This window comes from Hyperoodon ampullatus (genome assembly GCF_949752795.1).
Source record: "Hyperoodon ampullatus genome assembly, chromosome: 1".
NCBI classification, from domain to species: Eukaryota; Metazoa; Chordata; class Mammalia; order Artiodactyla; family Ziphiidae; genus Hyperoodon; species Hyperoodon ampullatus.
This window is the reverse complement of record NC_136914.1, coordinates 170,095,987-170,109,668: the sequence shown is the minus strand read 5'-3', so window position 1 is coordinate 170,109,668 and position 13,682 is coordinate 170,095,987. Positions and strand designations below refer to the sequence as shown.

General features: G+C 33.5%; 1 protein-coding gene across 1 annotated transcript in view; it reads right to left on the bottom strand.

Annotated features, from left to right (window-relative positions):
- Positions 1–13,682, bottom strand: part of NCAPG (non-SMC condensin I complex subunit G) — a gene marked incomplete at its 5' end in the record, with an annotated part of 38,768 nt that overhangs the window by 16,175 nt on the left and 8,911 nt on the right. The window contains 6 exons of the mRNA XM_079707723.1: positions 4,908–5,027; positions 7,665–7,775; positions 10,231–10,410; positions 10,738–10,827; positions 12,039–12,162; positions 12,770–12,910. Of these exons, the coding sequence (XP_079563849.1) occupies positions 4,908–5,027; positions 7,665–7,775; positions 10,231–10,410; positions 10,738–10,827; positions 12,039–12,162; positions 12,770–12,910 (766 nt within the window). The remainder of the gene's footprint in view (positions 1–4,907; positions 5,028–7,664; positions 7,776–10,230; positions 10,411–10,737; positions 10,828–12,038; positions 12,163–12,769; positions 12,911–13,682) is intronic.

The window sequence follows — 13,682 nt, the reverse complement described above, 5'->3', positions numbered from 1 at the left end:
CACCCATAAGTTGGTCAAATGAATGAATCGAGAAGAATGGCTCAAAATTACAAAACTTCGAAGGAAATTTCAAGACACATCTATTACATATTTTCTTATGGCAAGACTTGCAAATCTGCCAAAGCCAAATGCTTATGTATAAGAATGTACTGTCATGACTATTCTCTACAAATTCTAAACATGCTACTCTCAACAGCATCTTGGTTTTCCTTGTCCTTCTCAGTCCCTCACTGGCTAGCAATAGCTCTCAATATTGGATATTTATTTAAGAAAGATTTCTAAATGAAGTAATTTCCCTCTCCTGCCTTTCTAACAAGTGTGGATATATTTCTTAAGTCAATTTCTATTACTAAAACTTGATTTAAAAAAAACTGATTTCTTACTCCCCCATAATACTGCTCTTTTCCCTTAATCTAAAATCTTCCAATGATAGCTCTGAAAATACCTTTATAAAGATAAATAATTGAAGCTATTCAGTGGTTAAATTCTTTTGATTGCAAACTCCTTTGAGGACCTAATAAAAGCCCACCTCAGACTAACATTCAAAATATAGGCAAAATTCCACATACAATTTATTTCACTGCATTTGTATCTGGTATCATTCATATTTTTAATGTACAAAAAATTATACCTAGTTATTTTTTTCAGGCAAACATTACTAGCTAGTCCCTGAAAAAAGTTCAGAGATCAAAGTTGTTTAAAGTTAAAAAAGGTAAACTTTAATTTTTAAAAATTTTAATTCTATGACAAGGCTGCTATTAACTGTTTTGATTTGAAATTAAGGTAAAATTATGGAATGGTCTTGATAAGAAACATTCATTTATTTTTCACATGAACTTGATTTTGACAATTCTTTTGCACTACAGAAAATTATATAGTAGCAAACAGTATCAAGGCTCCTATAGCTCCGTCAAATGGGGTATGAGTTAGTATTAAATAACTTCCTAATGCTCCAGGACACTTGTAAGCATTAAATTCATATTACATTTCTTCTGTCTGAAATGACCAAAACACTTATTATTGATGTTATGTCAGCAAAAATTAAAAGGATCAAAATCCACATTTCATCTTTAAAAGTCAAGTGAATTTATGTGTCTTTGCAAAGAGTTCTATGGTTATTTCTTTTGCTGCAGTACTAGAAATTTTATATAGTTGTCTAACTCTAATCTCCTCTACTTGAAAACAACAACTTCTCAATACAATTTTTCAGAAGTACTCATAATGGTATATAGGGCATCTTAATGAACATTTTACCTCATTTTTAGAGTAAAAAGCGCTATACTTAATAAGCTAGACATAAATGAACCCTTCACCATCAAATGTCCTAGTAAGATTTTTCTTCCTCTTAAATAAAAAGTAATGACCAGGGGTCAATCTAGCACTTAATGACCCATCCTCTAGAAAGCCAGGAAATTGAAATAGAGAACTTACTGGTTTAATTTCTTAGCAAAACCTCTTTGAAAATGTAGTATTTTATTTCCTGGGCAGCTATAAAGCCAATAGATTTCACAATAGTAAACAAGACTCCCTTTAGAATTACTACCAGAATCACTGATGCCAGTACCTGCTGATATAAGTAGTAATGACTTTGTATAACACAGGGAGATTCATTCATTCATCTTGGAGCAAAACCAGATGTATGGCCAAGCACTATAAATGATTCATCTGGACAAAGTACCAAGATTTTTCTTCCAGTTTGTTTGAAAAGAAACTGTACACCATTTTAAAGATAATACTTGACATTCTAAGTTTCCAAAAGGATCTCACAATAATAGAAATTTTTCTCTGATAACAAGCATGGGATGATAAATATAAACAAGCACTGTCAGGAATTTAATCTTTGCACATTAAATGAACTGATTAGATGTCAAGTACTCCAAAAAAGGAAATTACAACAAAACGAAATTTCTGAGGACTGCCTTTTGACAAAAGTATGGTTTTAATTTTCTTCCTTTGATACAAGTCACAAACAGTTTGACCATTTCCAGAACACATGACTTCCCCAAGTTCTCCCTAATTGTATGTTTTCTTTTTCTTGGCAATGTCATATGCAACATTAAAGGATGCTTCAAGATAAGGATTTTATGTTGGGGGAAAATTCAACTATTGGTTGAGTATTTTAATATAATCTTCATAAAAATGATAATCCATGTTGTCATGTGTTATTTTCAAGTTGAACATGCAAAGCACTCCCATTCACCTGTCGGCAAGCAATTTGCACTAAAATTCCTTGCAGCTTTTTTATCCCATTACATTTGACAACACCAAGAGGCTACATGAATCACACTGTCTTTTTACATGGGGAGGTGGAGGGAAGTATATTTTCCAAATAAAGCTAGGCCCAAATGTTAAAAACAGATGTCCAAAGGAGTTAAAAAGTCAAATGCATTCCACTGATACACTAGACTTAATCCCCTCTTGTCTACTCAGTAGCACTCTAGCAGCTGCCCTCTCTTCCCTATATTCAGTTTTTTCCTTTCAAATGGGTCATTCTCATTAGGATTCAAACAGGCTGTAATTTTCTCCATCCTAAAATAATTCAAACCAAACCAAAAACTCTTTTTACCCCATATCCTCTCTTGCTACCACTCCATTTCTCCATTACTCCTAACAAAATAAAATCTTGAAAGAGTAGTCTACACTGGCTGTCTCCAATTCCTCTCCCATAATCCTCTTTGGACCACTCCAATAGGCTTTGCCCTGTGCATAAACTAGGGCACATGAAAGTCACCAAACACTTCCTTACTTGCCAAAAATGGTCAACTATGAATCCTTATCAACCTGTCACCAGCATTAGACAGTTGGGTCACCCTGGCCTCTCTAAAATACCATCTTCACTTGCCTTCTAGGACATCACACTCTCCCCTAACTATCTACTTCACCTTGGTCTGTACTGGTTCCTCTTCATCTCTCTTACCTTAAATGTTGCCTGAGCCCTAGGGAACTATAAAGTTGAGATCTTCTCTCAAACTAGACTCATTTGTCAGGTAACATCCAGTTTCTAGGCACTGGATACTATTATAGAATAAAGACTTCCAGATTCCTCTCCCCAGCCTCGGCCTCTCTCCTATCTCCAAACCCACATAAAAATGCCTATTCAATATATCCACTGTACCTCAAACTTCAAACTTACCATGTCCAAAACTGAACTCCTTACCTCACCTACCTGCCATAAAACCTGTTATTCTGTTTTCCCCATCACAGGAAAGGGCAATTCCATCTTTCCAGTTATTCTGGCCAAAATCCTGTGTTCTTACACTTCTTTCTCTCACATGCCACATCAAATTTATCAGCAAATTCTATAGACACTGTCTTCAAACTTAAGTTACCATCACTTCTCATGACCCCAGTAATCACAACAGGTCATCATCACCTCTTTCCTGGATTATTGCAATAGCTTCCTTATGAGTATCCTTCCTTCCATACTGTATCCCTATAGTTACTATTAGGGATCTGCAAACTATGACTCATGGGCCAATTCCACTTTGTTGCCTGTTTTTATACAGCCTCCAAGTTAGGAATAATTGTACATTTTTCAATGGTTAAAAAATAATATCTCATTATATGCTAAAATTATAAGAAATTTAAGTATCATGTCCATAAATACAAGTTTTACTGATCTACAACTATGCTTATTCAATTATGTATCATCTATGGATGTTTTCATACTACCACAGCAAAGCAGTAGTTGAGACAGACCATATGGCCTGCAAAGTCTAGAATATTTACTCTCTAGACCTTTAGAGAAAAGGTTTGCCAACCAACCCATGGTCTAACCAACACTATATCCAGTCACAGCGTAAAAATCCCCTACTCAAAATCTTCCAATTCTGGGACTTCCCTGGTGGTCTAGTGGTTAAGAATCCACCTTCCAATGCAGGGGATGCAGGTTTGATCCCTGGTTGGGGAACTAAGATCCCACATGCCGCGGGGCAGCTAAGCCTGTGTGCTCTAGAGCCCTCAGGCCACAACTAGAGAGCCCATGTGCTCCAAAGCCCGCACACCACAACTAGAGAGAAGGCTGCATGCTGCAATGAAGAGCCCACGCCACAACAAAAGATCCCACATGCTGCTACTAAGACCCGACACAACCAAATAAATAAATAGATAATTTTTTTTTAAAAAAAGAAAATAAAAACTACCAATTCCTTCCCAGCTCATTCACTGTGAAGGCTACATCTTTACAGACTAGAAATCCCTAGAAGACATGGATGATCAGCTGCCTGCAAATCATTTCTCCTACTATTCTCCCCTTTGCTCAATCTGGCCTAGCCATACGAGCTCCTGCTCCTTTAATATGTGAAGCAAAGTCCTACTGATGGACCCCTTCCCCTGCTCTTCCCTCTCTTTGGAAACCTCTTACCCAGATCTACATGGTTCATTCTCACTTCCCTCTGGTAACAGCCCAAATTTTGACTTATTAGTGAGGTCTTTCTAAACCAAACTGCTCCCTTTCCCTATTTCCAGTCCTCATTCCCCTTCTCTGTTTTATTTTTTCCATCTGACATACTACATATTGTTTATTTTTCATTATGTATTTCCTCTTCTAAAATGTAAGCTCCATTAGGACAGCAACTTTTATCATGTTTTTCATTACCTATCTTATTTTTTTCTAAAGTCTATAATAATGCTGGGCATATAATATGCACTCAATAAATATCTGCTATATGATTAATTTTTTAAATACCTTAAATAATTGACATTTCATCTTTCTTCTACAAAAAAGTTTTAATAACAAAAAAATCAAAACATAAAAACTGAGCCCTTAAAAGTCATCCATAATCATCGTCATCATCATCAACAAGCCCTGGAACTGATTAAACTTAATAATACTAGCAAAATCACCACAGATTGAGTATTTATCTCAAGAAGTATAATCAAGATTTTAATCACAAGATAAAACCTACCTGCAATAGTAATACAAAGTGTTTACTTGCAAAATCCTGATTCTGTAGTCCACAGCATCCCAAGCACAAAACAGCCAGATTTCTTACTGTAGGATGAACACTTATTATTCCAGGAAGAATCTAAAATGAATTAGAAATTAAAATAATTTTGACTAGGATAAGAAATTTACAATAGTATATTAAAAAAATGCAAATTTCTGTATGATTTCACAGAACTACTTCATTTCCATGTAGTCTATTAATCCAAAAAAGTCAACTTTTGGTTTAAAAAAGGTAAACATTAAATCAGTAAAACAGAAGAATACAGTCAGAGCAAAATATAGTCTGATCATGAGATACCTTTCCTCCACCTGCCAAAACTGACTCAATGGCTTCCCAATGCTCATAGAAAAGATAAAACCCCTTAACATAATATATGGTACACCTCATTGTTAGTCTTTTCCAGTATCACCTTATACCGTGCTATCTCTTGCTCTCTGTTTATTCAATTGAGCTGATTTCAATGCCTCCCATTCAGTGCTGTCCACTAGAAATATAATGCAAGCCAAGTATGTCGTTTAAAAATTTTTAGTAGCCACATTAAAGTGAAAAGAAAAAGATGAAACTAATTTTAATACATTTTATTTTACTCAATATAGACAAAACATCAATACAACATGTAATCAATATTAAAAAATTGAGATTTGTTTTTTAGCTGTGGCTTTTTTCATGTTTATAAAAAATTGAGATAATCTCTGTTGTCTGTACTAAGGGTTTGAAACCCAATGTACTTTTACATTTATAAATATGTATAAATATATATATATATTTGGACTAGATTTAATAGCCACAGGTTTTTAATATCCACCTGTGGCTGGTGGCTACCATACTGAAGAGAGTAGGTCTAGATCATTCTTCCCTCTTTTTCACATAGTTAATGTCTACTCAAACATCACCTCAAGGTCACCTTCCATAAACAGATGAAATCTCATTATCATAAATTCACATATGACCATAAAGCTCTTCTTCATAGCAGTTATCAATGGCATAAGCTTTCACTTGTTTATTTGATTGATGCCCCCCCTCACTCGACCAGAAGATCCAAAAGGGCAGTCTACACGTGTTCTGTACACCATGTACACTCCATCCCCAGCACTGGGTGTATAGATGTTCAATAAATATTTGTTCACTTAATATATGATTTTTATTTAAAGCACAGTAATTTCATTAAAATATTATAACTCCTATATTTAAATACCTTACTCATTTACATCCCTCTATAGTCTCTTTCAATCTTTAGACAGATTGTTTTTATATACTTAAAATCATTATGACCATTCAATTTTGTGTTCTTTCTTCCCTCAATATTGTGTTTCCCCACATATATATGCAAGTCTTCATATTTACTACTTCAATTGTGCAGTTAATTATACCATCATTTATGATTCTCTTGCAATAGAACCAGACATAAAGTATACAAGCAGAACTTTAAAAGTATCACTTTTCACTAGAGACATCTGCTTTGTTAAAAATAAAACTAAATTCTAACGGTTTAACAGATCTAGTTTTAATCAGCTCTGGACTGTTATAAACAATAATTGGTCTTCTTTACTACATTTAGAAACTCATGACAATCCAAGAACTAGATTTTAGATCACATTCATTGGCTGTTTTTCACTAATCCCAAGTAAAAACAATTTGGGGAGAATCCTGGAAGAGGTTGGATACATTCAAAATTTGCTTTGGATAAGTAGCACTATTAAAAAGAATACTCTAGGGACTTCCCTGGTGGCGCAGTGGTTGAGAGTCCACCTGCCGATGCAGGGGACATGGGTTCGTGCCCCAGTCCGGGAGGATCCCACATGCCGCAGAGCGGCTGGGTCCATGAGCCATGGCCGCTGAGCCTGCGCGTCCGGAGCCTGTGCTCCGCAATGGGAGAGGCCACAACAGTGAGAGGCCCACATACCACAAAAAAAAAAAAAAGAATACTCTAAAGCTGCATGTCTAATACTATCACCACTAACCACATGTGGCTACTGAACACTTGAAATATGACTAGTCCAGATTGACATGTGCTTTAAGACTTAGTATGAAGAATAGAATGTAAAATATCTCAATAAAATATTGATTAAATGATGAAATTATAATATTTGGGGTATACTGGGTTAAATATATTAAAATATTTAAATTAATGTATATTAGAATTTCACATTTCTTTTTAATTTTTAAATGTGGCTACTAGAAAATTTAAAGTTACATGTGGTTTGCATTATATTTCTATCAGACAATGTGGTTCTAAAGGCTTGTGGTATTTATATCCCTCTGGTCAGTAAAATGGAGATTACCTATGAAGGGTTACTTTAGTAAAGTCCTTAAATATATAATAATAAACAAATTCCTTTCACAGGGCTTACAATGTAACCTTCTCAGTCTTTCTACACAGCAAGATTCTGATACTTAAATATTCCTTATGTATCTCAGTATTTCCTCTTACTATTCAAAAAATGAAGATATTCTGCATCTCTTTCCAGCATAAAATAATTTTTTCAAACTTTCTAAAGGAATAATTATAACTTATATACCAGGTCCTTTACATGCATTATCTTAATCTAATCCTCACAATATGAAGCAGCCACTGTATTATTTTTTCTTTTTTACCATTTATATTTATCAGATGTTTAAAATCGTCTTTTCATTCTTTCGAACCCCAAGGAACATATTACTTATAAAATGATGAAGGCGTGAGCTAAAATAAAGCCTCAAAGTACACCAACATACCAAAGATTCAATGATGCCATTCATGGTTGCACCTATACCTGTTGAAGTGCACATCTGTTTCAACAGTTCATAGCACAAAATAAGACACTTCTGTAGTGTTTCAGCATCATTCTAAAATGAAACACAAAATATTCAGCATTAGTGAAAATATATTCTGCCCATCCCTTAAGTGTTTACTTTCTCGAGGCTTTTTGTCCAAGACATGTTGTCTCTATACACATTCCCTGCACAACCTTATCCAGTCACAAAATTTACCATTTATAAGCTGGTTCAACTATTTTCTAAGTTTCAGATTCATATATAAAACTGCCATAAGACATTTCCTCTTGTATGGTCCACAGGCTTCCCAAACTCAAAATGGCCAAAAGGGAACTAACCAATCATTACCCAAATTCCTCTTCCTGTGCTACCTCCATAAATTTCACTGCCATCTACCCAGCTGTCCAAACCAAAAGACCTAGGATACATTCTTGACTCACTCTTCTCCTTGTTACTAATTCTTAAATACTTCTCAAGTCCATCACTTCTTTCCATATCCACCATCATTATCTTGTTCAGACTGCACTCATCTCAATCCTACATCACTGTAACAGTCTTCAAACTAGTATGCCTGCCTGCAATTCATTTCCTGAGTTAACAGTGATCTTTATAAGACATAAATCTCATCTTTACGTGGTACACCGTGATCTTTGGGTAAGGGACAATTTTTAAAATATTGTTTATACAAGGCCTTACATGAATTGTCCCTTAATTTCTTCCCCCAGATTTATCTCTCATCTCTTCGCCTCAATTCTTTAGTCATGTGGACCTGAAGTTTTTAAACACAACAGGCACTCTTTAACTTCTAGGCCTTCACACACGTCATTCCATCTGCCTATAACATTCCCTTAACAACTCACTGAGGAGAGATGACACAGAGTACAATAAAAGCACAATCAAAGCCACTTGCCTGGGTTTGAATCCTGCCTCTACCATTTACTATCTGTATAACTTCAGGCAAGTTACTTGCCTTCTATAAAGTAAGGCTAATTGTACCAATTCTGTTAGGTCATAATGAGAATCAAATGAATTTATACTTGTGAATACCACAAAAAAAGGATCCTGTAACTACTTGCTTATATTATTTTTATTCAAATCTCAAGTTGAAACATTTCTTTTGGGGAAGCCAATACCACCCTCTCCATAAAACCCCTATACTTACCTGAACATAGCATTTATTATACTCTACTGTAATTATACTGTAATAGATTTATAACCCTTAAATAGGACAAATGAACAGATAAATGGTCAAAGCAAGTAAAGTTAAACAGATAATATTAATCACGATAGATCATCCTAGTTAAAATTTTCCTAATTCAGACCTGCAGTTTATATCATTTTTCAGTTTAGATTTTCATTTTACACTTTAAATTTGCTCCTCAAATTTAAGAGCCTATAATGATCCACTGACTTGGTCAAACAAAAGAAATAAGGTACTTAGCTATGAAAATAAAATTCAGGCATACCCATTGGGAAGGTGGGGTGTTAGAGCAGGGATGTCTATGGCTGCAGAGCTCAAGGACATAACAACTTACAAAACTCTCCTGTATAGTAAACTCTTCCCTATCCAGCATTCTCTTTGTAAGAATAATTAGCACTTCCCAAACCAAAACTACAGTAATAAATGATGTTTACTACAAAAGGCAAGATCCCAAAAGACCTCCTGAATTAAAGTTAATAGCAAATACTATAGTAATTGATACCATTCTACCTTACATTAAAATAATATTCGTGTATCAAATACAACTAAGTTAATTAAAAAAGACTGCTGAAACAAAGCTTTAAATGTTATTAGATATATGTTTAGTATTTCTTTGTTTTTTTAATTTTTATTGGAGTATACTTGATTTACAATATTGTGTTAGTTTCAGGTGTACAGCAAAGTGAATCAGTTATACATATACATATATCCACTTTTTTTTTTTTTAAGATTCTTTTCCCATATAGGCCATTACAGAGTATTGAGTAGAGTTCCCTGTGCTATACAGCAGGTTCTTATTAGTTATCTATTTTATACAGTATTTCATTTAAAATAACAAAGTTACTCAGCTTCTTCTAAAAAAAAAAAAAGTAATTAAACTTTAAAAAAATATGTGTATAATGGCACTGTTACTATAGAAATTCTTTTCCTAGCAGTGGAAAGGTCATGAGCCTTCCACAAATAAGGGAAAGATGCATTTTCCTTTTCTAAACCATTCAAGACAAACAAAACAAAACAAAACAAAGAGAAGGAAACCACTGGAAGGTAGGTTTCCTTGGCAAGGAAGAAAGACTTCGGATTCTAGGGATTAGCAGGACAAGGGAGCAAATCAAATAAAGTCCTAGATACAATAATTAAAGTTCATTAAAACCTTTCAAAGTCCAAAATAGAAAGGAACAGGCAGAAAAATATTATTTTTGTATTAGTTCATGGTATTGTTAAAAATCCCTCCTAAGTGAATATATTCCAGCAGCTGAGTTAAGAAAACAAGGTTTAGTTGAGATGATTAACAGTAGCTGAAATTTAATATGAAAAATGTATCTATACCTTCTCTATGTGGACTTCTTTAATTTCAAGTTGCTCTATCTCTTTCGATAGGTTTATTTTGGCATCTTCTAATGCTTTTATTTCTTCTTTTAATTCTGATGCTTGATTAAAATCCTGTAAGTTAATGCAATTTTCCAAAGCTGCTTTTGCCTCAATAAGTTTAACTTTTATTTCAGCCATCTAAGAAAAGATATAAATTGTGTAAACACCAAACAAAAACTATTAATGTGAAATCTGTAGCAAACTAAAGAGTATTATTTAGAACCATTTCAACCACCTAGAAGTTAAGCAGTCAGGTACATACAGAAAAAGTGGTAGTCTTCCTGAAACAGAGATAGGCAAATCTTTCAGACTGACATAATCTGATAACATTTTAGATACTCTTAGATAGTTTAATCGTTAATCAATAATTTGACTTTGTGCAATTTTGAAAATGTACAAGAAGAAATAAAAGGCTTGCACAACTGCAATATACTCAAGCATTTCTTTAATTTAGAAGACAGTTACCTTGAGTTCGTTCTTTCTTGCAACAGCTGGATCATTATTAACACCAACAGTAACAATGGGTGCCCGAATCTCTGAGATAATTTCTGTAACCTGATAAGTTATAATTCAGAATACATGCTTTAATATATGTTATATATCAGAAAATGATATCAAACTGTTAAACGAAACTCCAAACTGTATCCACAATCTCTTGAAAAATAGAGCAAAATATACAAGCAAAAATGGCACACATTCTATTTGCTAGACAATTTTAGAAAAAAAATGACCAAACAATACATCTGACTAAAAACTCTTAAGATTATGGGAAGGTAAATAGGCACATAGACACTGAAGATAAATTCTCTTTCATATAGTGCTTTAAAACAGAAAAAATGAAAATAGCATCTAATATTAGGCACCATAAAACTAAAATTTTCTGCCTAAAATCCTCAACTCCCTCCCTTGTTCAGCTCCAATGGGAGTGGAATATAAAAAATTAGAATACTCTTTTATTCTTCCTTTGGGTATACAAGGCATAAATAATGACAGCAAATTAAACACTTTCCTTTCAGAGCCACTGGGCATTGGAGTTGGCCAATTCAGGAAAAAGCTGCATCACAAATGAAGGTACCTTAAGCAGGTGCTGGATAACCACTAACTGGGGATGTTGTAGAAAGAATTTATGTTATGTATAAGTATATCTATATAAGGAAGGAATGGAAAAGACAACCTTTGAATTAACTTGCAACTCCAAGACTATACAATTTTATGAAAATCAATGATACAGGCCTCTCTTTTTGGGCTACCCCAGAGAAAATAACACTTGAATATAGTAAAATAAAAGATAATATTTATTTCTGTATTTACCAAGCACTTTATGAACATTGCTTCATTGAACAATGAAAGATAAATTTTGTTATTATTATTTTGCAGACAAGTAAAAATTCTAAATTAAATAACTCAGGCAAAGCCACAAATCCAGAAAGTGTCCAAGGGGATTTGAACCCAGGTATGTTTAAATTCAGTCAGCCCTCAAACCTTCTAGCAACCAATGCCTATATGTCACCTCTTCCCTAACCTGCTCCATTTCAAACTGATTCAACACAATGATAGGTATGGTAAAAGAAAGGAGATATTTTTTTAAATGTGTGTGTGAGAGAGATTTGGTTTTAAGAAGTTTAAAGACTTGATAAAGAGACAAAACTAAAACAAAAGCAATTAAAGACAAATAAAGCCAAAAGTACTGAAAAGAGAATAAGACAACCCTCAATGTTATTGACCAAAACCTTTTATCTCTATCAAGAATGAAGAAAATTACTTACAATCTGTATTCTCTTATTATCATCTATAATCATGTGGAGCAGTCTCTCAACAAGAAAAGAAATTAGGGATACTGGGGTGGTGGGTAGAGTAAGAATCTCCTGTAAGATAGCCAGCAGTCGTTTCCTGCATTCAAAAAGAACTATTTTAATTTCAGTACAAGAGTAGAAACACATTATATCTCTAACATTTCACCTATTCTGCAGACTTAATTACAGACTTAATTTGTCTTCTTTTTTATATTTATCACTATAGGTACAAAAATATATGTACAGACTTTAGACCAAAATTCACGTTCTGAAAAAAAAATTATAAATGGCCCTATAATCTTTCATAAATCAACATGATGAAATAACAAAATACCATAAGTGAATCAAATCTTTTAGACTGTATTTATTATAGAGAGGACTAGTAATACTAATAGAAAATTTTAAGCAAAAACCTGCAATTTTATTGATTTATTCTGAAGGAACTGAGTTAGAAACTTATATTTCCATATATATACATATATTCATATAGAGAGAGAGGAATTAGGAGAAAGAGAAACAGAGACAGTATATAAATATATTTCCTCTTACATACTCCATATATATTATATAAGAGGAAAGAGAACACTTCATATAACACTTTAGGGAGCTAGGTTAAATATATTTAATCATATTGTAACAAGACTGCATTTCAACACATAAAATTAGAAGCGCAAATTAGAACAAGGGTTTACATTTAAATGTACCTTCCTCCTTCTTCATTGGTATCCAAAAACTTGATAATTAGAATCAACTGTTGGCCTATAAACTCTTTTGTCATCAAATTGCCAATATAAGAAAAATCACCTCTCTGTTCTTCATTAACAACTGGAATGCTCTGAACATAACTAAAACAAGCACAATTAATAAGATGTAGAATCTGTTTAGAAACATTAAACATTAAACAGCTCCCCATTACATCAGAAAAGGTCATCTTCTGCTCATATCAGTCCAAATATATGTTTATACCATGTTATACTAATCCTGATCTACAGAGTAACTTCTGTGTTGTCATGAACTTCTGTGAACTTACTGGCTTGATTCAAAAGAATTTGGAAAATATATTTTCATTAAAGATTCAAATTTCCTATGGGAAATTTTCAAAAGGTACATATTTGTATCTCTCAAAATAACTAATTATTTCAATGTCACTAGTATTCTCAATTATAAAGTTCTAAATCCCTTCTCCAAAAATCCAATTATTCAGAAAGAGCTAGTCTTCCCTCATCATCCTTAATTAACCATTATTTTCTTTAAAAGAATAGTAGTAGAAATAGTAATTACATAAGTAATGCATGAATACAATGACCTTTTTTAAAAAATCAGAAAAATAGAGACAGCTTCATGAATTTGTAGTACCCTTGTTTAGGGGACCTACTAATCTCTATATTGTTCTTATTTTAGTGTAGGTGCTACTAAGCAAGCACCATCAACTACCCTTTTATTTTTACTCTCACTGCCCAAATTAAAGCCTTTTACAACCCTCACCTAGATAACATTCAACAGTCTACCAGAAGGTCTCCTTTTTTGTGTGGGAACAAAACAAGCTACTTAAAAACAGAATTAAGAGTTTAAGTAGAATTAAGAGTTTAAACCTGTACAACTAGGTGCCTTTAGGTT